Source organism: Aulostomus chinensis, chromosome 12, assembly GCF_037954235.1.
Source record: "Aulostomus chinensis isolate RoL2024-O1b breed Wild chromosome 12, RoL_Achi_v1.0, whole genome shotgun sequence".
In the NCBI taxonomy this organism is placed as follows: domain Eukaryota; kingdom Metazoa; phylum Chordata; class Actinopteri; order Syngnathiformes; family Aulostomidae; genus Aulostomus; species Aulostomus chinensis.
Window position 1 is genome coordinate 10802045 of NC_141331.1, and position 26740 is coordinate 10828784.

Below are 26740 nucleotides of genomic sequence, written 5' to 3' on the forward strand. Positions count from 1 at the left end.
ACTCCTCCTGGTGCGGTTAAGGGAGGGAGCTGATCCTGTTGTGACTGGCTGAGGATTCATGGATGTATCTGCCCGCTGTGCTTGTGGTGACGAGGCTTTGTGTTGCAACGCTCCAGGCAAGAGGTAATTAGAGGAGACTTTCTGACACAAAAGAATGTTGCACTGAATGATAGGCTGGCAAAATCAACCCTGTCGCTTTTGCCCAATGATGAATGGCAACCTTTTATCATGCCTATAAGTTACAACATTTATAAAGTTGTGAAAAGGATTGTTTTGTCTGAATGTTCAAGTGTTCACTGCCTCTAGTAATAAAACTGCTAATTTCCACCCTACCATGTGATATCCCATCCAAAATGGGCAAAATGTGTGCCAGTATAAATAGTGCAAGGGGAGGGGACTCATATATTGATCAATTAATAACTTAAGTGTTTGAAAAAAAGTTAAAATGCAGCTTCTGAGTGGTTAATTGCAGGTTTTTTTTCTTTCTTCATGTTAATAGCAGGTAGTTTGTTTGTAAAGAGGGAGTGGAGATCAAGAGAGCACAAGAGAACCTTCCAGAGCAAGGAGGAGAGACGAGGGAAAGAGACGCACAAACTTGTCGCGAAAGCGGGTGAAGAGGAAGACAAGAAGGACAGGAGATACACATGAGAAAGGAGTGAAGAACAGAAAGGAGCATAGCATATGGAAGCGTATCGCATTCACCCGAGAAAACAAAATCGTTTTACTTATTAACGAGTTAGTTTTTAATGGGAGCAAAAATATTTCTGCCCTGCTTTTCTGAATGAATGTATGAATTCAGAGAACAGCCCTTTTTTCTGAATTATTAATAACAATTATTTTGTTCATTCAGATAAACAGGGCTGTTTTCCATGGGGGTGAGGGGGAGGGACATGTTTTTCTGAAGTAACAGGATAGTTATCTCATCCATTCAGAAAAATAACGCAGAAATATGTTTTTCTCCTAAAAACTTTTTTTTACCCCTCAAGTGACTGAATACATTTCCATGGAACGAGAACAAGATATTCTGCTTTTAATCTTAAGTTTATCATCGCACATCTTAATAGAAGTCTTACTTCATATTTTCAATTTTTCAGATAAAAGTCTTGTGTCATTCTGAAAACTCTCCTCTAGCATAACAAGGACAGCTTCAAGATACTCAGAAACCAAGTAAAAAGATGAATGACAATGTGTTTTTGGGGGATGGCAAGAGTGAGAGGGAGTCATGAATATTATTCTACATGATGTTTGTGTATTCCAGTGCTCAGGATTGCACAACAACACAACAACTTACATCTAAAGGTCACGTTAAGGTGTGTTACGCTGCTCAGATTATGTCGTATTCAAGTTGGCAGGCAGCAAATTAGTAACTGTACATCATCTTCATCAGGTCTTGGCATGTTTCAGTGCCAAGTCCTTTGGAATAACGGTGCTGATGAGTTCAGATACATTTAGCAAAGTAAAAGTACAGTAATTACTTTGAAATGATGCAGAGTAAAATTATAAATCCCCATAAAATTAAAAAAGGATAGATACATTGTACTTATATGATCTAAGTTTTAATATCAGACAGAGGATTAACTTTGTTTCCTGACACCAGCACTGATTACACCTGGGAATACGCACCACTGTAGTTTTTTTTCCATGGGAGTTGTAGTTTTTGTCTGCTCTACTCACAGATGTCTGTATGTACACAAATATCGTACTAGCCTCTTCAACTCTCAAACCACAGAACTTCTGCTGCCGAGAGTAAACAAGGGGGCTTGCTTCGCCTCTAACCAGACGACTAAATGCTGCCATCTAGCGGTGTTTGAAGAGTTAACTACACGACAGAGTGCGCACGCTCACAGAGCCGCTAGCTCAGTCGCTGTGGGAGACTTCACATTCAGCCATCTTAACCATGATAGGAGCCGTAGGACGATGCTGCAGTGGGGCTCTACAGGCTACAAAGCCTGGTCTAAACGTCATTGGACGACATGCAGCTCTTAATTCAAGTAAGTCAATGAACTTTTAACCTGTGACCGCGTGTCGGTATTAAATCTACCTGTGACATCTGTGTATTTCACAGTGGCGCATGCTCAGTAGGTCAGGCCCCAGTAAGTTGTTTTGTTTTGTTTGTTTTTTTTCCCATTTATTTGTTCCCAATGTTAAACTTTAGTTTTATCACCTGAATCCTGAGATTATTTGGTCACACACTCCTGGTAAAATTAGTTGTTTTTGCAGTCGTAATACTTGGTCGAGTGTCTCCAATCAAATGAGCTTTGCTGCAAGTCAACTGTTATGCACACATTGACGGTTTATTTTTTTTATCATAAAACGTGAAAATGTAGAACTTAAGTTTACATTTGATTCATTCATCTGCCTGTAGGATGAGAGTTAACATTTTTGCAGGATGTTCTTGATTGACATTATACATTCACATTTATTGTTGCCATCATTGTCATTGTCTTATTTTCACCATTGAAATGTCTTCTGTATTTTCAGGCAGGGGTTATGCCGCTCAGGCAGCAATGGCCGCATCGTAGCTGTCATCTGTGCTGTAGTGGATGTCCAGTTTGATGAGGGCCTTCCTCCCATTCCCAATGCCCTGGAGGTGGCTGACAGAGAGAGCAGGCTGGTGCTGGAGGTGGCCCAACACCTGGGTCAGTTGGTTGATTTTTGGAGCTGAAGCATTGCTAAACAGCTTGGCGTTTGGATATCTGTCTTTACCGCCTCCCCTTGTGTGTTTTCTCAGGTGGAAACACTGTCAGGACGATTGCCATGGACGGCACAGCAGGTCTGGTGCGTTGTCAGAAGGTTCTAGACACTGGAGCCCCAATCAGGATCCCAGTGGGCCCAGAGACCTTGGGCAGGATCATGAATGTCATTGGAGAACCCATTGATGAGAGGGGTCCAATAGGCACCAAACAGTAAGAGAAATTTAACCCAGGTGTTACTTTTTGTAAACTGGGCTTGAGAAATTGGAAATTTATAATTTCTTGATATATATATATATATATATATATTTTTTTTAACTTTGTGAAAAAAAAGAGTGTAATTATAACCTTTACCATCTTGCAGGACTGCTCCCATCCACGCTGAGGCCCCTGAGTTCACAGACTTGAGCGTGGAGCAGGAGATCCTGGTGACGGGCATCAAGGTAGATCTGCTGGCCCCCTACGCCAAGGGTGGAAAAATTGGTCAGTGGTTCATCTTGCACTCAAGTTCTCCAGTCTCGACTTGCATGTTCTGATTTATTCTTATTCCAATGTATTTGCTCAGGTCTGTTTGGTGGTGCCGGTGTTGGCAAGACAGTATTGATTATTTAACTGATCAATAATGTGGCTAAGGCACATGGTGGTTACTCCGTGTTTGCTGGAGTGGGAGAGCGAACCCGTGAGGGGAATGACTTGTACCATGAAATGATTGAGTCTGGAGTCATCAACCTGAAGGACACCACTTCAAAGGTGGTGTCTTTTTAAATGGCACGTGTACTCATATTGTCCTCCAGGTGTCTGTGCTGAAGCAGGGACTGGTGTGTCCTTAACCGCAGGTGGCGCTAGTGTACGGTCAGACAAATTAGCCTCCAGGCGCTCGTGCCAGAGTGGCTCTGACTGGACTGACTGTTGCTGAGTATTTCTGCGATCAGGAGGGACAGGACGTGCTTCTCTTTATTGACAACATCTTTAGGTTTACCCAGGCTGGTTCTGAGGTATGCGGGGCCAAAGAGATTTTTATTTGTAACACAGTTTTGTATCGTTTAAAGAAACATACACAGTTTTTTGAACAACATTTTCCATCTTGCCCAGGGCTACACAGGCAGATAGATACCCCTCTCTCCATGTGTGCAATAGGCAGCTGAGACCAGGTAACTGCTAGTTAGCTTAGCACAATGAATGGAAGGGGCTGGTAAGTGTTATCGTGCCTCTATAAAAGGTCACAAATAGACCTATTTTTCCTAAAACAGACCGGCTGCATAAGTATGATTATTGATGTGAATATATTTACTAACATTTGTTTACATAAAATAATAAGACTAAGACCTTACATACAGTCAGAACTACTTTCCTGACCAAACCACTGGGCGCAGTGATTTCACGCAGTATCTCAAACAGCCCTTTTATGTAACGTCATGTAACAAAACAAAACATTAGTTGGGGTGTAGAACAGCAACTGCTGCTACTAATCCTTTTACTTGTGGACAAACTGAGAGCCAATGCTAATACTTCCCATCCACTACCATTCATTGTGCTAAGCTAACTAGCAGCTGGTATCAGCTCACTAATTACAATTCACTGAAGGAGGGTAGGGTATTTGTCTGTATTGTCTGACTATAGGGAGGATGGCAAATGTGTTGAACCCCCCCCCCCAAAAAAAGTGTTTTTTTGTTTTTTTTAACAATTTGAATATTTGTTTCATTTTCCTTCAGGTGTCTGCTCTGCTGTGGGTTACCAGCCCACCTTGGCCACTGATATGGGCACAATGCAGGAGAGAATCACCACCACTAAGAAGGGCTCCATCACCTCAGTACAAGTAGGAGGACTCATGATGTCGCTCTGGTGGCGTCTTCCATTCTGCTCTCTCCATCTTCTGCTCAGTTTCAAAAAGCGCTCGCTGTGTTGCAGGCTATCTACGTGCCGGCTGACGACTTAACTGACCCTTCCCTCGCCACGACGTTTGCTCACTTGGATGCAACAACCGTGCTGTCCCGCGCCATTGCTGAGCTGGGTATCTATCCCGCCGTGGACCCCTGGACTCCACCTCTGGCATCATGGACCCCAATATTATAGGAGCTACGATGTTGCTCGTGGTGTACAGAAGATTCTCCAGGCAAGACAAAGTTCACAACCTTTTTAATGGCTTTGTTCAAAATCACCATCAGTTCATAATTTTATTTTTTTTAAGGATTACAAGTCATTACAGGACATTATTGCTATTCTGGGTATGGATGAATTGTCTGAGGAAGACCAGCTGACAGTCGCCCGTGCTCGTAAGATCCAGCGTTTCCTGTCTCAGCCTTCCCAGGTGGCCGAAGTCTTTATGGGCCACTTGGGCAAGCTGGTCCCTCTGAAGGAAACCATCAAAGGCTTCAAGAGCATTCTAGGAGGTAGGAGGCTGCACTGTGGTCCGAATATATCAAAAACATGGGATGAAACTTGAATGTTTGAAATGAGTTTGTTGCATGTTGCAGGTGAATGTGATGCTCTGCCGGAGCAAGCATTCTACATAGTGGGTCCCATTGAGGAAGTGGTGCAAAAAGTTGAGAAACTGGCAGAAGAGCATTCAAAAATTATGTAAGATTTTCTGAGATAAACATTTGTGCAGTATAAGTTTTGTTTTTGTTTTTTTAATTTGAGAAGCTTGTCATATAAAGTATGTTGTGGTTGTATTTCTCTGTCAAACGGACATTAAAATGACCTTGTGATATATATGATATTGCTCATGTCGTGTAAGTTTGCATAATACTGAAGTTTAGTCAGTCATGTGGCGAAGTGTTTTATTTAACTCCCTTTCCCGTACAAGGAGGTTGTTGCTGTGCTCTCTGAAGGCGTCAAAATCCTGCGAAATAACGAGCGGTAAACACGAGCAAATCTTAATCAAGCCACTGCTGATTTCACTTTTCAAAGCTGTAGATTTCTACAAACCTTTTTTAGAGTCTCACAGATGGTTTTAGATTCATCCAGGGCAGACTGGAGTGACATCACTCTAACACCAGCGTTGACAGCTGCTGCTTCCTGTTGGAACCTGAGGTCAGGGGTCAGATTGTGAGCTTTAGTTGTTGAACTCAGGATGTTTTACCAAACAGCAGAGCGACACTTACCTGCTCTCGGCTTCGACCCGGGCTCTCGTCTCCTCTCCACACTTTCTCCTGAGCTGCTGGATCTCCTCTTCTTTCTCCTACAATTGTCAGATCAGTTGATATTAATACGTGCTATCTTTCAGTGCTCATGAGATCATTAAAAAAATAGGAAAACAGCTGGAAAAGTCATTGAACTTTTTCAAAGTTTTGGGAAAAATGTTCAGGTTGGTACTGATTTTACATACAAGTTTATTTTGTATTCAACCATGCACATAGCTTTTCATCAATGTGGTTAGACATAATTAGTGACTTTTAACATTAATTTCCATTTATTTTTAGGTGTTAGCTGATGTTAAGGACAATCTATAGTCATGGAATTTTATTGACAGAAATGTCCTTGGAGTCTTGATTTTCATTTACCTGTATTAAGTTCCTCCTCTCCACAGAAAGACTCAGTATTTGGTCTCTCTCTCTGGTGAGGCTGGTTAAGCTCTCTCTCAGGTGGAGTTCCTTCAACGCCTGCTGCTCTTCAAGGTTTAGTAGCTGCAACTTCAGGTCTGATTCGGGGGGGGGGGGGGGGCTGCAGCATTAGAGTTGCATGTGTTTGATAGCGTTTTTGCGACCGATCACACGTTCATCACCCACCTGTGCACATCTGTGCTGCCTCCTCATGTCGCCGCTGAGCATCACGCACTTGTTCACATAGTGACGCTTCTTCAGTTTGATGCTTGGTGACTTGTTTCCGGAGTTTGGATTGAGCTTCAGCTAATTTCTCCCTAGAACACAGACAGGATGCCATCAAAATCAGCAACATTAATATACCACATAATAGAGAAAACAACAAAAATTGACAGTTTTGCTAGATAATTTATTAAAAAACAAAATTAATCCATTGCATTTTGTTGATTAATTACCAAAATCTCACCGATATTCCTCCTCCATGTTTGTGTATTTCTCTCTCAAGTCTTTGATTTCTTCCGAGAGGTTTTGAACAGCCACCTCTTTATCTTGTAACTTTTTGGAGAAAAGACTTTGATTTTCTGTCTGCAGCAGCGTGTTCTCCAGCGTCAGCTCAGCATTCTGATCTTTGTACTCTTTCATGAACGCCGTAATCGTTTGATGGTTGCCGGCTAAATCCAACAGTCTTTCCTTGAGAGTCCCCGCCCTTTTTGTTTCTCCATCCACTTCTCTCTGACAGGACTCTACTCGGCCCTCCAGATCCGTGTTGAGTTTCTGCAGAGTTTCACATCGGAGAAGCAGCTCGTCTACTCTGTGTTTCAGTATGCAGATCAAACTTGATTGTTCCTTAACCCTGGAGCGCAGCATCCCGGCCTCTGCTCCATCCTCCGCAGAGATGCTCAGACGGTCCTCCAGGGACTTCTCATTTCTGTCCACATGCTGAGAAAAGAATAGAGAACCAAACATGAATGCAAACTCTGAACTTAAAAAAGGGTTATGCAGTGGATGATAATGGTAGAAGCAAAATATATGGAGATGGTTTTAGTTTTCCCTTTAAAAAAAATCAAACAAATAGACATTAGAGGAACATGTTGACTGTCAGTTAGCAACGTGACCAACAGTGGTGGAAAACATGTGATACACTTCCACAATCTGGAAATGCTTGTAAACTGCTTTTACATTCAACATGTTATTCAAAAATAGAATTGTATCAGGAATATGCATTCTTCAAATAATATACACAAAGTACTCATTATAGAGGATAATGACCTATGGACTACAACTATTTATTGTATTTTAATCATTAAAATTGCATCTATCAGAACACTTGATTTGATCTATGTTCATAATCATAATTTTACATGTCCCCCCCCAACTAAAATGTCATTGGCCTTGATTCTTCTGTTGTCTAGTGACAGCTGTTTTGTTTTTGTTTTGTTTTTTTTGGGGAGGGGGGGACCCAATACTTTATAAATAAGGCATGTTGAACCCATTATTACAAATCACATTTTTCTTCTGATAATCTAACTGGATAAGATAGCTTATTTAAATATGTATATATATATATATATATATATATATATATATATATATATATATATATATATAATATTATATTTATTTATTTATATATAATTTATATATATATATGCAATTATGAATATATATAGATTCAATTATAAATATAGATTCTATGAAAATACCTTTAAAAATATATCTTCAATTTAGATGAATAGATAATACATCCAGGTTTAATCCATTTTTAAAGGTTTCAGGAGTTAAAAGTTGCTGATCAATGGATTTATTTTCATTATGATTCACGTTCATGATGACAAATAAAGGAAATTATGCTGTCTTTTCATAAATTGTTTTTGGCATCATGAGCAGTGACGGCTACGTGACTTCGCATGGATGACGACGGACTGGAAGTTGCTCACTCTTACCACCGCGCTGACCTCCACTTCCCCGAAGTGTTCTGGATTTTCCCGTGGATTCGTCGTGTTGGGGAAAAGTAAATCGGAAGTAACACAACTGCCATTCTCCATTTATGATACAGAAACACTATGTACGACCCTAAATCACGCTTCTGCTTTTTGTAAACGGCAAGTTTTAGTTGCTCGGTTGCTATGGATACCAATCTCGGGCTGCCCTTTGCTTTTTGCGACGGTAGCAGGGGAATTATTAGCGTCACTGCTCGGCCACACGGGGGCGCTGTTGGGCTTTTTCATTGAAGAGCTACAAGTAATCCAATTCTAAAGGGAGACAGAACTGGCTTTGTCACACAAAGTTCGATAGCATTGGGTTTTTTTTTAATTATTTAGCTAATGATGAAGTCATTGGTCATTTTGAGTGTTTGCTGCATAATTGGGTCATTAATTCATTCAAATATCTTTGAAACTGAATAATGTCTCCATAAATTAATATCCCCGTCATGTGCTTGTAACTCCCGTTTTATTTATTGTGTATTATTTCTGAATCCTTACTCGTGTAAAGTGTAACAGTGGTGGTGTCCCGCTCTGAGAGAAACATTCATGGGGCCAAGTCAGCCCTGCATGGCATTATGCAGATTCCAGGGTTGGAGGGATTTATACGGAGGGCCGGGGCTGGTTGGGTTGGGGGAGCGGCTGTCCTGCGCTTTGCTTACGCCCCCTTTTATCAACTAGCGGGCCAAGAAAGGCAGAGGAAAGCCCCAGCAGCATCCCAGCCCCAGTCCTCACAGCTCCTCCATCTGCGCCGCGGAGCTGGACGGACCAGCCAGAATGTGGAGAGCACTGCTACTCAAACTCTTCCTCCTGCTCTTATACTGGGTTAGTTGGTGCCATTCGGAAGGTTAGTAGTATTTTCTTTTTAAATTTTATTTTCCTCTAGTGTACTGGTTTTCTTATCACAGGAATGTCATGATGCATTGAAGACCTGCGGTGTTGTTGTGCCACTGGTGACTCGGTGCACTTGTTGCTCTGATAAACAAGTGAAGGGAAATTCAAGTTACTGCTGAATTCAATTTGTTTGGTTTTTTTTTTAAATAATTTGCAAATATAATTAAAATATGCAGTTTCTCAAGTTGTGATACACTCAAATCAATATTAAATGTGCTGTTTATCTAATATAATTATCTCAACAGAATTACACTAACTGTCTCTGATCCGGCTGCTTGGTAAAATAATATTGTTTGCTCCATGTTTGACCAACTCGTATTATTACTGGGGTTAGATTGAGCACAAAGCCTCCCTCAGACAGATTGGAAGTTCTCCTGAGGAACTTTTGCCTGAGCTTTACTGTTGCTAGGTAACAGACAAGAGCATGTGACTTACAGACAATCTGTAAGGACTGAGAGCTGCTGGTACAAATCTCATTTCAGAGCAGCAGGTTTTCCACCGCTGAAAAACACTGATTGGGACTTGACTCCAACTCAAGGAAGATGACTATTTTCTGATTTAAGAGACAGCAGAAGTGTGTCCTGATACTCTGTAGCCTTGTGTTTGTCTCTGCTGTTTGTAGCCCAGCTAGATCCTGCTTCTCAAATTGTAATCTGCTTTCTTTTTGCTCAACCCTTAGCATGTAAGCTTCTTAGTGTGAATCAAGCAACTAATTACACTGCAGCTGCTGCAGAATGGAACCATTTTGACCTCAGGACTAGTTTAGAGTTGGGGGGGGGGGGGGTTGGGGTGGGGTGTGTGTGGGGTGGAGGTGAAAACTGTATCATGAGTGAGGTCACAGACTCAGCTTTCACATTGATTTCTGAGGAAATATTCTGAATCTGTTGCCTCAGTGGCTAGCTGGCGTGCACACACACACACGCGCGCGCGCACACACACACACACACACACACACGCAAGCGCGCACAAAAAAAACAACAACAACCCAGAAGCATGAGACATTACATGTCAAAAAGACAACATAACCATCCTGGCTCAAATTTCTCACTGAATTACAGTGCACCGGCCATCCAGTATTTAAAATTTGCTGACATCTGAGTGACTCCTACAATCAAAGAATCTCAGTTGTCAGCATTCGTGATGATCGTTGTTTTCTGGTAATCAACAGTAGTCTTGTAGGTTGTGAAGATGGCACACCAGTTTCCTTTAACACGTTTAGACCTAAAAACACCTGGGAAAATTGATATTTTTGAAAGTAATCCCCTAAATCCTGAAGGTTTTCTGAAAAACTTGATAGAATTGTCAACATGTACCAAAATATTTATTTCCAAGGCTCTGTAGCAGAGAGAAATGCGACATAATAATTTTTTTTTTTTAATTTCTTTGGCTTTCATGTTAAATGACTTGACTTTGCCCAACTGTTCGTCAAATATCATCAAAAAGTCTGAATTCGCATTTTTCATCATCATTGAGTGATAGACTGGTACACACACACTTCCTGAGTCGGATTTGAATATATGTTACTCAGGACACTCTGAAAAATGTGTAGTTTTCCCATGATAGAAGGAGGGTACTTTCTCTAATTTCTACTTGACCCTCAAAGTAAATATGTTCGTGTGCTCACTTTGCCTCCTTGACATTCTGTGACACATTATCCCGACCGCAGGTTCGACACGGCTGCAGAGTGCTTACAATGGTGTTAATGGCTAACGTTACAGTCTGAGGGGATGTCATGGTTTGTTAACCATCTTCAGAAAGTTTTTGCTGCGCTGACATGTTTTTTTTCTTTCCTTGAGTACATTTAGCTGTTATCTCCACTGGCCGGGAAAATCTTAATTATATGTTAGCTGTATTGTAAGATCTCAATTTGGGTCACTCATTAAGGTAAAGTGTCACAAGTTTGAATCTGCTAACGTGGGAAAGGATAATACGAAATGTTTTTTTTTTTTCCAGATGTGCCAAATTTTACATCTGATTTGGCTCTTAGATATTTATTAATGTCAATACATAAAAAGTAAAAAAAAGTTTATATGATATTCATATTGTAGATTTGTTGAAAAAATATGCCAACATTCAGAAAAAGCCCATAATTCTTCTATTTATTGCATCGTTTGCTGACAAAATAAGAAGAAGAGCATTGAGCAAAATTGATCAGACCAGTGTAACAAAAAATGGCTGATATCTGTTGCACATTCCTAGTAGTCTGCAAATATTTTGGTCAGGCGGTGGACTAGACTGCCTTTATTCAATCAGCGTCTAAGTAGAGGCTGTTAAAATGTCTTTTGTTGTGTTAAAACTTCAAGACCCAAACTTGGCCAGCACGTGCACGTTAAACCTCACGCATGCCGTCTCCTTTCCGGTGCAGGAGCCTAAATCCTTGCACAACAGTAACACTGCGTTAGAAACAGGAGCAGAGTTGGCACAGGTGGAGAGCTACACTTTCTTTTGCTGCTGCTCCTGTGGTCGAGTTTACTTACACTGACGTGAGTGAGCTAACTAAGTTGTCTATTGGGCGTCTCGTTCCACGGTGACAACTTCATTTATGATTATGTTGACAAATGTTTTTGGGTTTTTTTATGGCTCGTAACAAAATTATGTTGAGCATTTCTCAACAGTAACCAGACCAAGGCTCTGGTCCACACTCCTTTTGCTCCCATGCCGCTGCCAAAGCCCCTCAGCTTTTCACTGTTTTGTGTGTAGCCGTAAGAGCCAAAGTCACTTGTTTGGCAATTGACTGCATTCTGCTGCATTGATTTCCATATGAAATAGGCAGCAGCACTTTGCTCTGACAGCACGGACAGGTCCAGCGTTTCATGCTGCCAGCGGCCGTTTTCTTCACCTTTTCTCCCAACACACTGAGCGAGTGCGGAGGCCTGCGCCAAAACAGTATTGATGAAAGCTTGAAGACATCTTTCAGGGCAAACCAGGGAATATGAAAGAAACGTTTCAGTGGACAGGTGTTTTCTTAATAGGTGGCAGTGAGAGCGGCGCTTGTTTAAGCTTATCACAGGAAGCATGTCTCACTGTACTCTGTTCTCGGCTGTCCATCTCCCCAAGTGGCTTTTTTAGGGTGACACTTCCACTTATGAGTCTGCATCCCTGCTGACACCTCTTTTGTGCCATTGTAATTTCACAGTGGGGTTTAGAGCGTGTGGGGGGATTCATTCTAATGAAAATTCCTCTACTGTTTTTCTCTGAAGGATAATGATAGGGTATCCTCATCTTCCTCCGTGGATGGTGCAGTAAGTGCCCTCTCCTGCTGTGGGTTTAAGTTGCTAATTAGAAAAGACAAGACTAGAGAAAAGAGAAAGGAAAACATCAAATTACACAAAAACACTCAACAAAGACTAACAAAAAAATCAGCCCAGGCTTGAGGGGTGCAGCTGAGCACCTTTATCATGGGCTTTATCATCTTCCATCGTACTGATGGCCGTTCAAATGTGTCAGGATGAAGAAAGACAAATAAGACTCTTTTTGAGGAGTGTAAGGTAGCTCCCAGAAAATACAGGTTTTTAGGGGCCAATATTATGATGTATGAAAATTTTGATATTCCAGTATCTGTCAAATATACTTTCCTTTTTTATATGTAACTTTTTAATAATGACACAGAACATAAAATGACATGTAATTAATCATGATAGCTGATATGTCTGTCAGGACCGTAAGATGTCCGTAACAAGATGGAGCAGGTGTAAGGTTCATTTGATTAGTTTTATTTCTTTATTCTTAGCCTTATTGTTTAATTTTTTTAGGGATAATGTGATATAAAGTAATTGTTTCTGACGCATTTTAGCGTTGCGCACAGTTTAGGTATGTTTCTTGGACAGCTGATCTGTGAGTATGATCAAGACTTTGAGTTCAGTAGCATTCACTTTCTCCACAACTGTTGAGGAAGTGATTCATCTTTTAAAAAAACACTACATTACATGAAAGAAGTCATAAATTCCTGTCAATCACCCACACAGAAGTTGCCAGGCCAATAAGCTGCTGGTTTATAGGCATCTGATTTGTCTGCTTAGTTTTTATTTAGGACATGAGTAACTTCTTTTACCTGCTTGAGGTAACGTAGGGTTCTGTCCTTGGGGTGCTATACAAATGTATCTCAGAGATGTAGGCCCAGTTTTTGGCAAGTCCTTGGAGGTATTAGAGGAAGTAGTCAGACCCGAGATTGACCACCATCCCCAAGCGTTCACCACCTATCACCGCTAATCACCACCTCACAGCTCTTCTCAGGAAGAATTTAGGTCAAAACGGTTGCGGTACCACCTGGTACCACCATGTCTTCCAATTACATTTCCAACCGGACATAAGCAGCATGCACCATAGATCAGGCTGTCAGAGAGAGACAATCAGAATCACACATTCCAGTTTGGACGGCTCTGATGGAGTGCTTTGACACTGAACTATGCTGCCTGAATCAATCTCCCCTGGAGAACGTCACAGAAGGTAGAGCAGTGGTACCTTATCTCTACAGATGCCACTCAGCAGGAACATCAAAAAGAGGCTCGGGATGAGGTTGTGTAACTTTCTGGGTGGGGGGTGGAGTGTGGGGGTGGAGTGTGGGGGTGGAGTGTGGGGGTGGGGGGGGGGTGGCTGGCACGCATGTCTCCACAGCTTGTCAATGCTATTAGCAACATGCTTCATCAGTGGAAGGCATCCCAACCGTATATAGTATGTTTTCTATATTTAAAGAAGAACCACATAATTTATCAGTTCCTGTAATCATTACAGCTGGGTATCAAACTTTGATGCGTTTATGGCGTTGATTGATTTGGCTCAGTACTACCGAGTAAGGAGCAATGCCCTCTCATTCAATACCTGAGGAGTACATCCCAAAGCTGCTATTACATTTTTCTTAAACGCCTGTGTCTGCAAAAAAACCAAAATTCAAACATAGAAATAAACAGCTGAACAGAAAAGGCTGACCACATTTTGGTAAATTCGAGAAACATTTTCCAATTATGAAACTCAGTGTGCGTGAGAGGCAAAACCAAAAACTTGAAATGTACTATTTCATTATGTTAAAATGCGTATTAACAGGGAAGCATGATATCAGATTTTTTTGCTGATAGCCAACTGATTTACAACTGATTTTTGCAGCTAGCTGATATTTGACAATGTCAATATTATCGCTGTAGAAACAAGTTAATATGATATGAACCTTTTTTTTCATTCTGACAAGCACACATGAACAAAGTGAAACAAATCTGCATTCGGAAAAGTCGTATTAAAGTCAGAGTATCAGAAAAGATCATGGTATAGAAACATTCTCGGTGATACTCAGACATAATGAACAAATATATATATGTTTTTTCTCCCTTCAAATAAGGGCCTGACCAACATTAATTACAATGATAAACTATGGGACAAACATTGACATTAAATCCCTCTACGTTGCCAAAAATGTCCACAGGATGTGACTTGGGGCAGTTCCGCTGCGGGACGGGCCGATGTATCCCAGGGGACTGGCACTGTGACGGGACATCAGACTGTGCGGATGACTCCGATGAACGGGACTGCCGTGAGTTCTTCATCATCATCATCATCATCCTCACCAACTGCAGAGCCTAAATCACTGAGCCTCATTTATGATTTGTTCCTATGTTCAAATTCGGTCTTTAGGGGTCTTTTTTACCCTCTCGTCTAGTCTGCCTGACATCCACTGTGCATGTCTTAATACTGTCAATCTCTCAGGCTTTCATAGACTTTAATGTTACAAACTGAATGCAGCATGACTGCAGGAATGGAAGAAGTACTGCATTGAATTAAAAAAGTACTTATTTGGTCCATCATAGTTTTGTATCAAAGAGCTGACGCTATGGTATGTCACATTTTGAATACTATTTAATCTCTTGTACTGTATGAGGTAATCACAAACAGGATTACATGAATTAATTTCTCTTTTACATGTGGCTCAGATATGCACATGTTATGTATCCTCCCACAGCTCAGGTAACATGCGATGACAGTCATTTCCAGTGTTTAAGTGATGGCGAGTGTATCCCGTATGTGTGGGTGTGTGATGATGAGGAAGACTGTGAGGACGGATCAGACGAGAGGCAGAGATGTCGTAAGTATATTTTACAGTAACACGTTGCATGTTAGTGGGAATATGACTGATGTATTCATGCTTCATATGAACTCATGACTTCATGAACTTAATTTCCTGTGCTGGCATTGTGAAGTTGTGTCAGAGACGGAGAAAATGATGATCTGTCTCGTCCCACACTTTACTGTTACTGTAACATCATCAGCAGAAAAAAAATTGCAATTCCAAGCATTCTTTCATTACGTTACCCGAAGTGTAGTTGGTGTATTTCTTAACATCCTCCCTTGCTGTTTAGTACTGCAGTTTTAGAACATAGAAACTGGTCTAAATGAGGATGCTGATGAAGTTAGTGACACTACAGTACCTCGATATGCAAATATGAAATATATCTTTTCAAGACTCTCTCTGATCGTTCTCTAGCTTCTAGGACATGCAGCAGTGGCCAGTTCAGGTGTAGTAACGGCGTGTGTGTCCCAGGAGAATACCGATGTGACCATCTGACCGACTGCTCAGATGGGTCTGATGAGAGAAACTGCAGTAAGTCTTCCTCTTCAAGGTGGTTTCCCTTTTTTTTTTTTTTTTTTAAATCTCAGGCTTCTGTGGCATTTTAATCAATTTGTTAAGATTAAGAGTCTCGCTGAGTGACAGAACGGCCCACAATATGGTTCTTGTTGTCAGAAGTTCATTGCAGATTCCTTGGTGGATTAGTTAAGCTGAAGTTCAGCTACTATGCCGTTATTGTCCCGACATGGTAGACTCACAGCACTGTGGGAATCTCACAATTACACAAATGCTACTGCTGTTATTAAAGCCATCGCATTGGCGTTTTCCTCCCTTCCATTAGCCAAGCTTGTCACATTTTCAAATTTGAAAGCTAAAGGGCTGTCAAGATAATGATGCTCTGGTAATGATTTAATCCGTCAGTTTACCCTGAGTGTACACAGTTGAGATGTGCTAATGGGGCCTGCTACAACCGGACCCAGCGATGCAACCAGATACTTGACTGTCGTGATGGATCTGATGAGGCAAACTGCAGTAAGTAGCCATTTTTAGAAACTGACACCACCCAAAACAACAAGTTTCATGGCTCCGCATAGCATTGAGCTGTCACTAAATATTTTTTCTGCCTACTTCTGGTTTGTTTTTTGTAGCACAGCACTGCAATATGGGCCTGTTTCCATGCCATAATGGGATGTGTGTTCCTCAAAGTTACGTCTGTGACCATGACAATGACTGTGGGGACAGAAGCGACGAGCTAAACTGCAGTATGTGACCGTACAACCTTCCCTCCACCCAAACCCTGCTGTCTAGATTTTGAATTTCACCAAGATAAATTTACTCATGATTAAGTATCTGATCCCATCACCTGCAGCATACCCACCATGTAAAGGAAACTACTTCACCTGTCCCAGTGGCCGCTGTATCCACCAAGTCTGGCTTTGTGATGGAGAGGACGACTGTGAAGACAATGCAGATGAAAAAGGCTGCGGTACGTAGATAGTTGTCAGTGAATCATCCATTACCTCTAAGTTACACAGAGGAAAAATATATGTTTATATAAGTTTCTGATTCTCACCAGAACCAGGAAACTATCTGGAGAGCATGAGTATGTTCCTTGTAAGAACTAAATAGGTTTCTGTCTTGTATTTTTTGCTCATGTCACTTTGTGGGCTCAGTATGATTTTTTTTTTTTTAAATCTAAACATTTTCTTTATGATCTAAGCTGGATCCCTTTTGTTTTTGGTTTTTGTCTCTAACTTCCTGTGGCATCCATGTTGAAATTCTGTTTTCAAGAAAAGTCTTTAACAGCTCCTGGATTTTGTGTGCCTTTGACATTCCAGTTTATTGTTTTATTTTCCTTGGCGAGTAAGGAGGGCCGATACCCCTGAGCATTGGCAACAGACCATGTCCAGTTTTTACTATTGGAACCAGAGGCTTATTTGTCCAGTTAACGCACTCTAACCCTGGTAACAACCCAGGCACTGTGTGAACCTGATTCATCCCCAGTCTCCATGGTTGGTTCGGGCTAGCAAGACGCTATGCCTGTGTTCCTTTAAGTGTGTCATTCAAATGTTCAAATGCCTCTTTGTGGCACACGATTGCGCAGCCCCCCCAAAGGGCTTTAGAATTCCTCCACATGGCTGTGAAGAGTGTGTGTTTTTAGAGGATGGGCTGCAGAAGCCCTCTGTGACCCCCTCAAAGCTCCACTCCCCTGCATTGATTTAAAGTGACAGTAATTTCCCTGACAATGAAGTCTTAGCCACAATTTTCTTAAGATCAGCACCACATTCCTGCGGAGATAAGGCCACCCATCTTTGATAAACACCTCACACTTTCAACATCTTTACAATCCTGTTTTATTCCTGATTTTGTTGCTGGTGCTCAATCCTGTTCAGACAGACATGATTGGTTTGTTTTGTGTGTAGATAATGTGCCACGGGAGTGTTACCCAGAAGAATGGCCATGTCCCTCCTCTGGGTTATGCATCCGCATGGATCAGCTGTGTGATGGGACAGCTCACTGCCCCGAGGGAGAGGATGAAACCGACATCACTGCTGGACGCAATTGCAGTTAGTGCCAATGCAACTAATGTAAAGGACATCTTCTACATAGTAGCCTTTTTTATTGAATTATGTTTGTGCATTTTTGTTTTTTTATATGTCAGGTTTCTGGAAATGTCCATCTTTGAGCTGTGAGCATCGTTGTCGTCCTTCCCCTGATGGAGGAACCTGTTACTGTCCGCCTGGATACATTGTCAGCAACGATAGTCGATCATGTATAGGTACATACCCTTCAGTTATTTAATTACATGTGTGTACAACTCTAGGGTTTTCAAGTTCTAGTGAGTAGTGATGAGACAGAGTCTCTTCTTTTATTCTTTCTGCTTTAATAGCCACTTTATCGTAATATCAGTAGATGATAGAGCAGCGCTTTTACTTAAGAACAGGACTTCACACTTAAAAGTAGTGCTGCTGAATCCCAATACAGCGCAGACTTACTTAACAGAAACAGGATATTAATTGCAGTGCAAGCATAAACTGTGCCTGTCTGAAGCCCGGTCAGCTGAAATCAGGTTTGGAAGATGAGTCACACAAGTGTAGTGCAAAGATTCTTAGCTCAAAGAAGAAGAAATGAAGATAAAGGATGGGACAGTATTTTTCAGTTCACAGCCCATTACGTCCATATGTATTATGCTTGATCGAACAGTTTGTAATTCTTTAACAAAGAAGTAAGCGTTTAACCATTTCTATTGTGACTTTGTTTTTTATTGAAGACTTTGACGACTGCTCAATGTGGGGCGTGTGTGATCAGTTGTGTGAGGACCGGGTGGGCTCCCATCACTGCAGCTGCCGAGAAGGCTACGTCCAGGAGCAGCACAGATACTGTCGAGCTGATGTCTCGAGTAAGTGTGATTTCCTCTCTGCTTGAATTTACATACAATAAGCTCAGATTTTAAATGTTTGAACGATCCATCCAAACATTAGCATAGCTCCCTTTCCTGTAGACAACCCCCGTGGCTGCTTTACTGAGCGTCTGCCCCTCTTTCGGGTTCATCGTTGCATACTGAATGTTGTTTTAGTTAGTCTCTTGCCTTTGTGGAACATAGAAAGAGTGTTGACTGAAGGGCTGACCCCTTTGCCTTTTGCTTTAGCGAGAAGACTGTGTGCTGACAGTGGCTACAAAGCAATTTACCTTTCTAAGACTGAGTCAGGGATCTGAAATAACGCGCTGCATTCTGTAAATTTCCACACATGCAGTTGCACAGTGCACACGACAAATATGTCTCTGTTTCAGTCTGAATTAGGATAATGTGAAACGGTCAAAGATATTGTATTCTTCCCATTTGTGAATTTTTATATTTTGATTTTCCTGTAGCCGGAGCTCCCGTCTTGGTGTTTTCTAATGGCAGAGACCTGCTAATAGGTGATATCCACAGCAACAGTCTCCGCACTCTGGTCCAGTCACAGAACAGAGGGGTTGCACTGGGAGTGGATTTCCATTTTAATCTGCATAAGATCTTCTGGACTGACCCCATTCAGAACAAGGTATTTTTATAGACTTAAAACTAACTTAAAGGTAACTCAGCATTGGGCTGACATATTTTACTATCCATTTGATGGATTGCCTTCCAGTTTTGATAATACTGCAAACTTGAAGTTCAAGTGCCACATGTATCTTCACTTTGTCTTGAGTGCTAATATCCAAATGTTGATAGGCTAATAGGCTAAGCAAATTTGGTAAATGTTATAAGCTTTTCTTGCTTTACATGAAAAGAGTAGTTATTGTCATGATGGCTTTGTTAGCATGCTAATTTAGCTCTGCCACACAGCTAGCTAACTAGCTGCTCATGATTGTGCTCCCCTCAAACAGTTAAAGGAAAGTAGACCATTCTCTCGTTTGAACAGAAACTGTCCAAAACAGATTTCTTTCAGTTATCACTTAAAATATCAGCAATGTTGATACTATAATAATGTGAAGGCTGCTGGCTCCTCAGCGGCTGGGTCATGATGAAGGGGAAGTACTGTAGATGTGAAATGGAATCCAAATGGCATTATCTTGAAACCTGTCCGATAGGCAGGAATGATGTTCACGTACCAGACTGCAATTTTTGTAACTCAAGCTTAAAGTAATCTTGCTGTATTTGTTTTCAGTGGCTCAGTCCATCTATATGCATTCTTTGCCCAGGTAAAAGGCCTTTGTTCGGCATGTACCTGAGCTTCTTGGTGGCTTGAAGTGCAGCCACTGGGCTGAAAGGCTTTGACAGGGCATCTGCCTATATCAAACACCTCCATGGCAGCATGTCAGTTTAAAAGTAGGGAGAGCTCAAACAGGGTATGTGAATACAGCCACAGAGGTTAAACTACCAGGCTATTTCCACATCTTTAGTTTCCCTTTAAACAGGTCAGTTGAAAAACCTGTGTTTTAGACATTTGGATCTTGTTTCAAAAGGAGCCGAGCTGCTAAAAGCTCCTCTCCCCTAACCAGCTTCAATACACCAAGACCTCTAGACTTAGATGTTTGTCTGGTAATGGCAGGTTTGCAAAAATATACCAAGAAAAAGCATACAAATGTGTTTACGCCAGTATCTGTCAATGACTGTTTTTTAATAACCTTACTTTTATTTCCGGAAGCAGTGACCACCAACTGTAGGAGCTGTTTTCCTGACAACAATGCAATCTTTTGTATACAGGTGTTTTCTGTGGATATGGACGGTTCCAATGTGCAGGTGGTTTTAAATGTATCAGTTGACAACCCTGGGAACTTGGCGGTGGATTGGGTGAACAATAAACTTTATGTGGTGGAGTCCAGTGTCAACAGGATTGACATGGTGGACTTTGATGGAAGTAACCGGGTCACACTCATCACTGAAAATCTAAGATACCCTACAGGACTGGCGGTGGACCCCACTGTCGGGTAAGCACATCTCCCAGTCTCCATCCGTCCACCCATTCCCATTTCCCACATACAGTATGTACGCCATGCTCCATTGGCATGGAATAATGGGGTGTGTGTGTGAGATTAGCAGATTGCTCTCAATGGATTAGTGAGGAGCAATGTAAGTGATGACCCTAATTGTAATCCAATAGTATAGTTCATGGGGGGAGGAGAGCCAGGTGGCTTCAGTTAAATTGCTTATTTTAAATTAATGTATAGCGCTGGTGAGATTCACAGCCACCCACCTAGGGCTATAATGGGGTTCTATTGATGCCAGGCGTAATTAAAATCCTGTTTTAACTTAACTTAATACATTATTTCTGTGTCCTGCTCATTTGATCACCTCAGAGAAAACTGAAGACACGTTCTTTCTCACAGGTACATGTTCTTCTCTGATCGGGAGGCGCTAAACGGAGAACCAGGTCTTGAGCGAGCTTTCATGGATGGAACCAACAGATATGGGATTATTCGGAGTAAACTGGGATGGCCAACTGGTATCACACTGGACATCGACGATAAGCGCATTTACTGGGCTGATAGTCGCTATGATTACATTGAAACGGCAACCTACGATGGCCTTCATAGGTAAATACATCATACATAGTTATTTGTTTCATTTCAAGTCCATGAAAAAGTCTTATTCTGATAAATCAATGTCTACATTTGTCAATAGAAAAACCGTTGTCCATGGAGGGACTTTGGTCCCACACCCATTTGGTATCAGCCTTTTTGAGCATAATGTGTACTTCACGGACTGCACCAAGATGGCTCTGATGAAAGCTAACAAGTTCACGGACAGAAATCCTCAAGTGATTTACGCTACATCTCAGACACCACACGGAGTGGCAGTGATACATCAGCTGAGGCAGCCACAAGGTAAATCGTTTTAATCTACCTGAGTGGTCCTGATGGAGCTCTGTAAAGATGCAGGGATGGTTATAGTTAATTAGTAGTTGACTATTTAGCATTTTCCACCACCTAAGCGCTCAATGTTTCTATATTTCTTCTCCAGCTCCAAACCCTTGTGCTGTAAACAGAGGTGGATGTGATCACATCTGCGTTTTGAGTCACAGGACTGACAATGGAGGAGTGGGTTACCGTTGCAAATGTCGCATGGGCTATGACCTACACAGCGATGGCAAGCGATGTCTGGGTAAGCTAACATAATAAAACCTTCATATTTAATTCATAGGTGTAGAAACCAACACTGGTTTTATCTCTTTTAACTCTGCCCTGTTTTTGTGGGGCTTTAAGGAACATGACAACTTTGTGAAGGCATTTAAAGAGGTACCCTTCCCTCCTCCACAGAGACCAGCTGACCGCTAGTTAGCTTAGCACCATGAATGGTAGTGGGTGCAAAGTGTTGGCATTCCTCTGTCAAAAGTCATCAAATAGTTAATGGTCAGGACCTCGGTTTTCCAAGAAGTAATCATCTTCACTCTCTACTACAAAGTCAGCCATGATTAGTAGCAGTAGTTGCTCCTCTCATCAACAACTTTTTGTTATTGGCCAAAGTTATGATGAGGTGTTGTGTGAAATCACTGCACCCAGTCAGGAAAGCAGCTCTGACAATGTATCTGATTCCGAAATTACAATGTCTTTATAATAATAATAATTTTCAGTTGTTATTTAATTATGAATGTTTCGCGCAACCCTAGTTATATTAAAGCAGCTTATGTCTGTTTTGGACAAAAGTATGCTAATACTCCTATCCTCTACCATTCATTGCCCTAAGCTAACTTCTCCAGAGTCCTTTGGTCTCTGTGGGTCTCAGCTGCCTGCTGCACTCACAGAGGAGAGAAGAGTATCTATCTTCCACTCTGCTGCTGTGGCTAGGACAGCTTATACATGTATTTCCCAAAAGGTGGTGTGTTTCTCTCACATCATTCCCATGTGGGGCTGTCTTGTGTGATAACTGGTCTCTTGATTTCCTGTCTTCAGCTGTGAGGCAGTTTTTGCTATTCTCCAGCTATCTGGCTGTGAGAGGGATCCCCTTCAACCTCTCGTCTCAGGAAGACATCATCCTGCCTGTCACCGGATCTCCGTCCTACTTCGTTGGTGTCGACTTTAGTGCTGAAGACGATGCTATCTTCTTCTCAGACACAGTCAAAGACATTATCTATAAACAGAAAGTGGATGGAACTGGTGAGCATTTAGTCTGTTGCTGTAGCCGAAGTCTTTAGTATCGTATACTTATTTCAGGAAAGAATGCTGCGGAGTGTGAAAAACTAGTACCAGCTAATATGCTTCAGTGTTTTCTATTGCTTACATCCTTGGGTAATTTCTTTTGTAGCAGAGAGCACTGCCATGTGATCTGGCCTGGCTTATACAGGGAGTTACGCGGGTGCCTGATGGGGCCGACTGGTACTATGGGGGGAGGGAGCGGACAGGAGTTTAGACAGTAGAAAAATTATCCTATTTATTTCAAAATGAGTTGAAGGGACTAATCAATAACCAAAGAGTTTTAATATCAAGCCTCTAACCTGTCAGCTAAACTGTGGAAGTAGTTACAAATGTGCTAATCCATGGGAGGTCACACTTCACGAAAGAGAAACACCACTGCACTGATCAGAGATGTTGTTTTTGGAACAGCTCTAGGTTTTCCTGTCTGGCCCACTTGGGGAAAATGCAAGCTGACAGCCTATTTATTTAAATATGTTGCTCTTTCATCTCTAAACAGTGGTCTAACTGCTTTGATCTGCACAGGCAGAGAGGTACTGGCAGCCAATAGAGTGGATGGAGTGGAGGACCTGGCTTACGACTGGATTTCTAAAAACCTCTACTGGACTGACCCACAATACAGGAGCATATCTGTCATGAAGCTCGCTGATAAGTCTCGGAGGGTTATCGTACACAACCTCAACAACCCAAGGGCAATCGTGGTGCATCCTGTGGTTGGGTAAATCAGGATAAGACCAGAATTAGCAGTGTTTCTTGGACTTGAAATTTAAAACAAAGATTTTAAACGTATGTCAGAATTTTGTTGAATCAACTGACCCAAATAAACTAATTTTAATATAATAAATCATTAGGGTAAATATATGAAATTCTGTCTCATGATTCTTACATAATCCTGAGAGACAAACACCATAGAAAACAGCACTATGAGGTGGTGACGCCAACTGCTTAGTTTGTACTGAATGAGATAAACATTTAGCCAAGAGTCACATCTTGAACTCCTTTTACGTTGCGATAAACAAGAAACTCCTGAAAGTTGTGAGAAAATGTTTCTTAGTTGTGTGAACATGAATGGTAATGACTGTGTGACAAAGAGAAATTTGTCTACATTGTGGTAAAAATATGAATATGTATACAAGAGCTATTTATGCTAGGAGATATAAAAAAGCTCTAGATTATATAACTCGGTTTCCTGGTAATAAAAGGGAACTTTTTAATAAACCAAGCATACATTTTGAGTCACACACCAGTAGCTCACCTGCTCAGCATACCTTTAAATTAAGCTCCCACCCAATAAAAGGAATTCTTATTAAGAACAAGCTGTTATTTCCAACTGCCTGGAAGTCATAAGTCCTCTGTGCCCAACAGCAGAGATTAGTTCAGCGTGAAGGGCAGTATTGTAGTGAATACTAAGAAGTTGGCTTAAACAGAAAGCTCTATGATTTTCCTGTATCTAAAAATAATGTACACAGAAATACTTTACTAGAATTACAGTATTTACAGTTTTTGTTAACTAGATACATGTTTTAAATAGAATATTACATTGACACTCTTTTTTTTCCTTTTTTTTGGCAGGTATATTTTTTGGACAGACTGGTACCGGCCAGCTAAGATTATGAGGGCTTGGGGTGACGGGTCACATGCCGTGTCTATTGTAAACACTACTCTTGGCTGGCCGAATGGACTTGCCATCGACTGGAGGTGAGTCAAATGTCCGACAACAAGGCCCCCCCCCCCAAAAATAATCTCACCATCTTCCCTTCCACCCTGTCTCTGTACTCGTCTACTCAGGATTTGAATGATGTCACTACCTGATCCTTCTTCTGGATCATTGTTACAACACTTTGCTATTGATCCCTTACAGTATTTTCTTTAACTTGGTTTATTTGCTCTCCACCCAGTGCCATGCGTCTGTATTGGGTTGATGCTTACTTTAACAAAATTGAGCATTGCAACTTTGATGGACAGAACCGTCTTTCTTTGGACCGCATAACTCAGATCTCCCATCCTTTTGGCCTCACCATTTTTGAAGGTAATTCCCCCTGGTTGTCTATCAAGTTCCAGTGGTAAAGATTTGATTTTAATCACAAGGGGAGTTCATTTCACTGTCATTAAACTTTCAACTGCTGTTCCAAACTTTATAATGACAGTGTCAAAAGAACAAAAACTGTTAACAGGATTTAATGAAAGATGAAGCCAGTGAGTTTATGCTCTGTTGCTCCTGAAGGCTACGCATATTTCACTGACTGGCGCCTGGGTGGAATTGTACGTGTTCGTAAGACTGATGGCGGCGAGATGGTGATTATCAGAAGAGGAATCAGCCACATCATGCATGTCAAGTCTTTCAACTCCAACTCTCAAACTGGTGTGTAGCTTCATTCACAGCTTTCCTCGCCCCATCGTTTGTGTGAGTTCCCGAGTGATATTCGCAGTAATTATACTCCATATGCCCCCCTTTTCCATCTCAGGTTCCAACTTCTGCAACAGGCAGACCAATCCTAATGGGGACTGCAGCCATTTCTGCTTCCCAGCCCCAGACGCACAGAGGGTCTGTGGCTGTCCATATGGCATGAAGCTGTCCCCCAACCAGCGGACGTGTGTGGAGGACCCTTCCAACGAGCCCCCCATGCCGCAATGTGGGGCCAACTCCTTCTCCTGTGGCAACGGCAAATGCGTCCCAAACAGCTACAGATGCGATGGTGTTGATGACTGTCACGACAACAGCGATGAAGCCAACTGTGGCATTAACAGTAATGTTGTCTTGTTTTCAGAGTTAAAAAAAAAAGAAAAAGATACAGTTTCATGCTTCTCTTTTTTTCTGTTCCTTTGTTCTTAATTGCGCTCTTTATTTTCAGACAGCACTTGCTCCCCCTCTGCATTCACCTGTGCCAATCGACATTGTGTGCCTGCCTTATGGCGTTGTGACGGGCAAAATGACTGTTTAGATAACAGCGATGAGATCAACTGTCCTACACGGGTACCTGGAACGTGTCCTCCCAATCGCTTTACCTGTGCCAACCACCGCTGCATCCCACATACATGGCGCTGTGACACTGACAACGACTGTGGAGACGGTTCAGATGAAGCTGACTGCCGTGAGTGTGTCTGTTGAACATATCAGCTGGTTTTAGGTATTGCTACTACATTCCAAGTTAATTTGGTGCATAGAAAGTCAATCATTTAGGCCAGGTTAGCCTAATATTGCTGTTTTATAAAACTTTAGAAGACACCGGATATATGAAAACGGAAAACAGAAAGGTTCCCCCAAAACTGGTCAACCAAATCACTTACATTAAGCTTTTTTACATATATGATGTCCTTTTGATAACTTATATTCTCTCATCTCCATTTGCTGATATAGTCTCTGAGACATGACATCATCAGATACAGATCTGGTTCAAATCTGATGTTCTTCAACCTCAGTTTGCCAAATTTCATCAGAATTCATCCGTAACTTTTTGAGTTATCCTGCTAACAGACACGAGCGATCACATGACCACTTTTGCAGATTTGATTGTACTGTATGCTGTATACATTTTATGGGCCTAGATCATGACTGAATGCAGATGAAAGCTGCTTCCCAAGCTACTGCCGATGAACGCACATTAACAAATTGTTCCTGGACTCCGGGGTTGTCTGAACCTGGTCCAAATGGGCAGTGAAGCATCTGACTGTTGTTGTTGACAGATCTGAGGGCCACCTGCAATCCAGGCCAGTTTCAGTGTCCAGACCACCGCTGCATCTCCCCTATCTTTGTCTGTGATGGGGACAGAGACTGTGTGGACGGGGCAGACGAGCAGGGATGCAGTGAGTACTTTCTTGAATTACAGGTTTCCCTGTAATAATTCTCAAAAGTTTTTACTGCAGTTTTGCAGTTTTTTACACAGATTTGGAAATGTAACTATTTTGGCTAAACAAAATACCTCCAAAATATAATTTTTAGTCACCAATAGCTTTAGATAAATT

At 41.6% G+C, this 26740-nt stretch overlaps 2 protein-coding genes and 1 pseudogene across 4 annotated transcripts in view; 2 read left to right on the forward strand and 1 right to left on the reverse strand.

Annotated features, from left to right (window-relative positions):
• The first annotated feature begins 1897 nt into the window (after positions 1–1897).
• LOC147252000 (ATP synthase F(1) complex catalytic subunit beta, mitochondrial-like) lies at positions 1898–6326 on the forward strand (annotated as a pseudogene). The gene is made up of 10 exons (XR_015118721.1): positions 1898–1991; positions 2482–2639; positions 2732–2906; positions 3058–3176; positions 3259–3443; positions 3530–3734; positions 4406–4509; positions 4602–4806; positions 4882–5083; positions 5168–6326. The product of XR_015118721.1 is annotated as an ATP synthase F(1) complex catalytic subunit beta, mitochondrial-like (transcript).
• Positions 5308–8361, reverse strand: LOC147252001 (coiled-coil domain-containing protein 89). The gene is made up of 7 exons (XM_086220070.1): positions 8173–8361; positions 6702–7174; positions 6422–6552; positions 6197–6333; positions 5798–5874; positions 5622–5721; positions 5308–5535 (listed from the first exon to the last, which is right to left on the reverse strand). The coding sequence occupies exons 1-7, from the start codon at positions 8278–8280 to the stop codon at positions 5449–5451; spliced, it is 1113 nt and encodes a 370-aa protein (XP_086076196.1). The 5' UTR covers positions 8281–8361; the 3' UTR covers positions 5308–5448.
• A 536-nt stretch (positions 8362–8897) lies between these two features.
• The window catches only part of lrp2a (low density lipoprotein receptor-related protein 2a), a 48884-nt gene continuing 31041 nt past the window's right edge, over positions 8898–26740 (forward strand). For both annotated transcript variants that reach the window (XM_086220071.1, XM_086220072.1), the window contains exons 1-23: positions 8898–9064; positions 14525–14632; positions 15059–15181; positions 15581–15697; positions 16085–16195; positions 16312–16425; positions 16533–16649; positions 17587–17730; positions 17826–17942; positions 18435–18563; positions 19037–19206; positions 20352–20575; positions 20975–21181; positions 21270–21472; positions 21609–21749; positions 22538–22741; positions 23303–23495; positions 24350–24475; positions 24676–24806; positions 25002–25139; positions 25243–25524; positions 25630–25869; positions 26462–26581. In XM_086220071.1, the coding sequence (XP_086076197.1) occupies positions 8995–9064; positions 14525–14632; positions 15059–15181; positions 15581–15697; positions 16085–16195; positions 16312–16425; positions 16533–16649; positions 17587–17730; positions 17826–17942; positions 18435–18563; positions 19037–19206; positions 20352–20575; positions 20975–21181; positions 21270–21472; positions 21609–21749; positions 22538–22741; positions 23303–23495; positions 24350–24475; positions 24676–24806; positions 25002–25139; positions 25243–25524; positions 25630–25869; positions 26462–26581 (3529 nt within the window). In that variant the 5' untranslated portion in view covers positions 8898–8994. The remainder of the gene's footprint in view (positions 9065–14524; positions 14633–15058; positions 15182–15580; positions 15698–16084; positions 16196–16311; positions 16426–16532; positions 16650–17586; positions 17731–17825; positions 17943–18434; positions 18564–19036; positions 19207–20351; positions 20576–20974; positions 21182–21269; positions 21473–21608; positions 21750–22537; positions 22742–23302; positions 23496–24349; positions 24476–24675; positions 24807–25001; positions 25140–25242; positions 25525–25629; positions 25870–26461; positions 26582–26740) is intronic.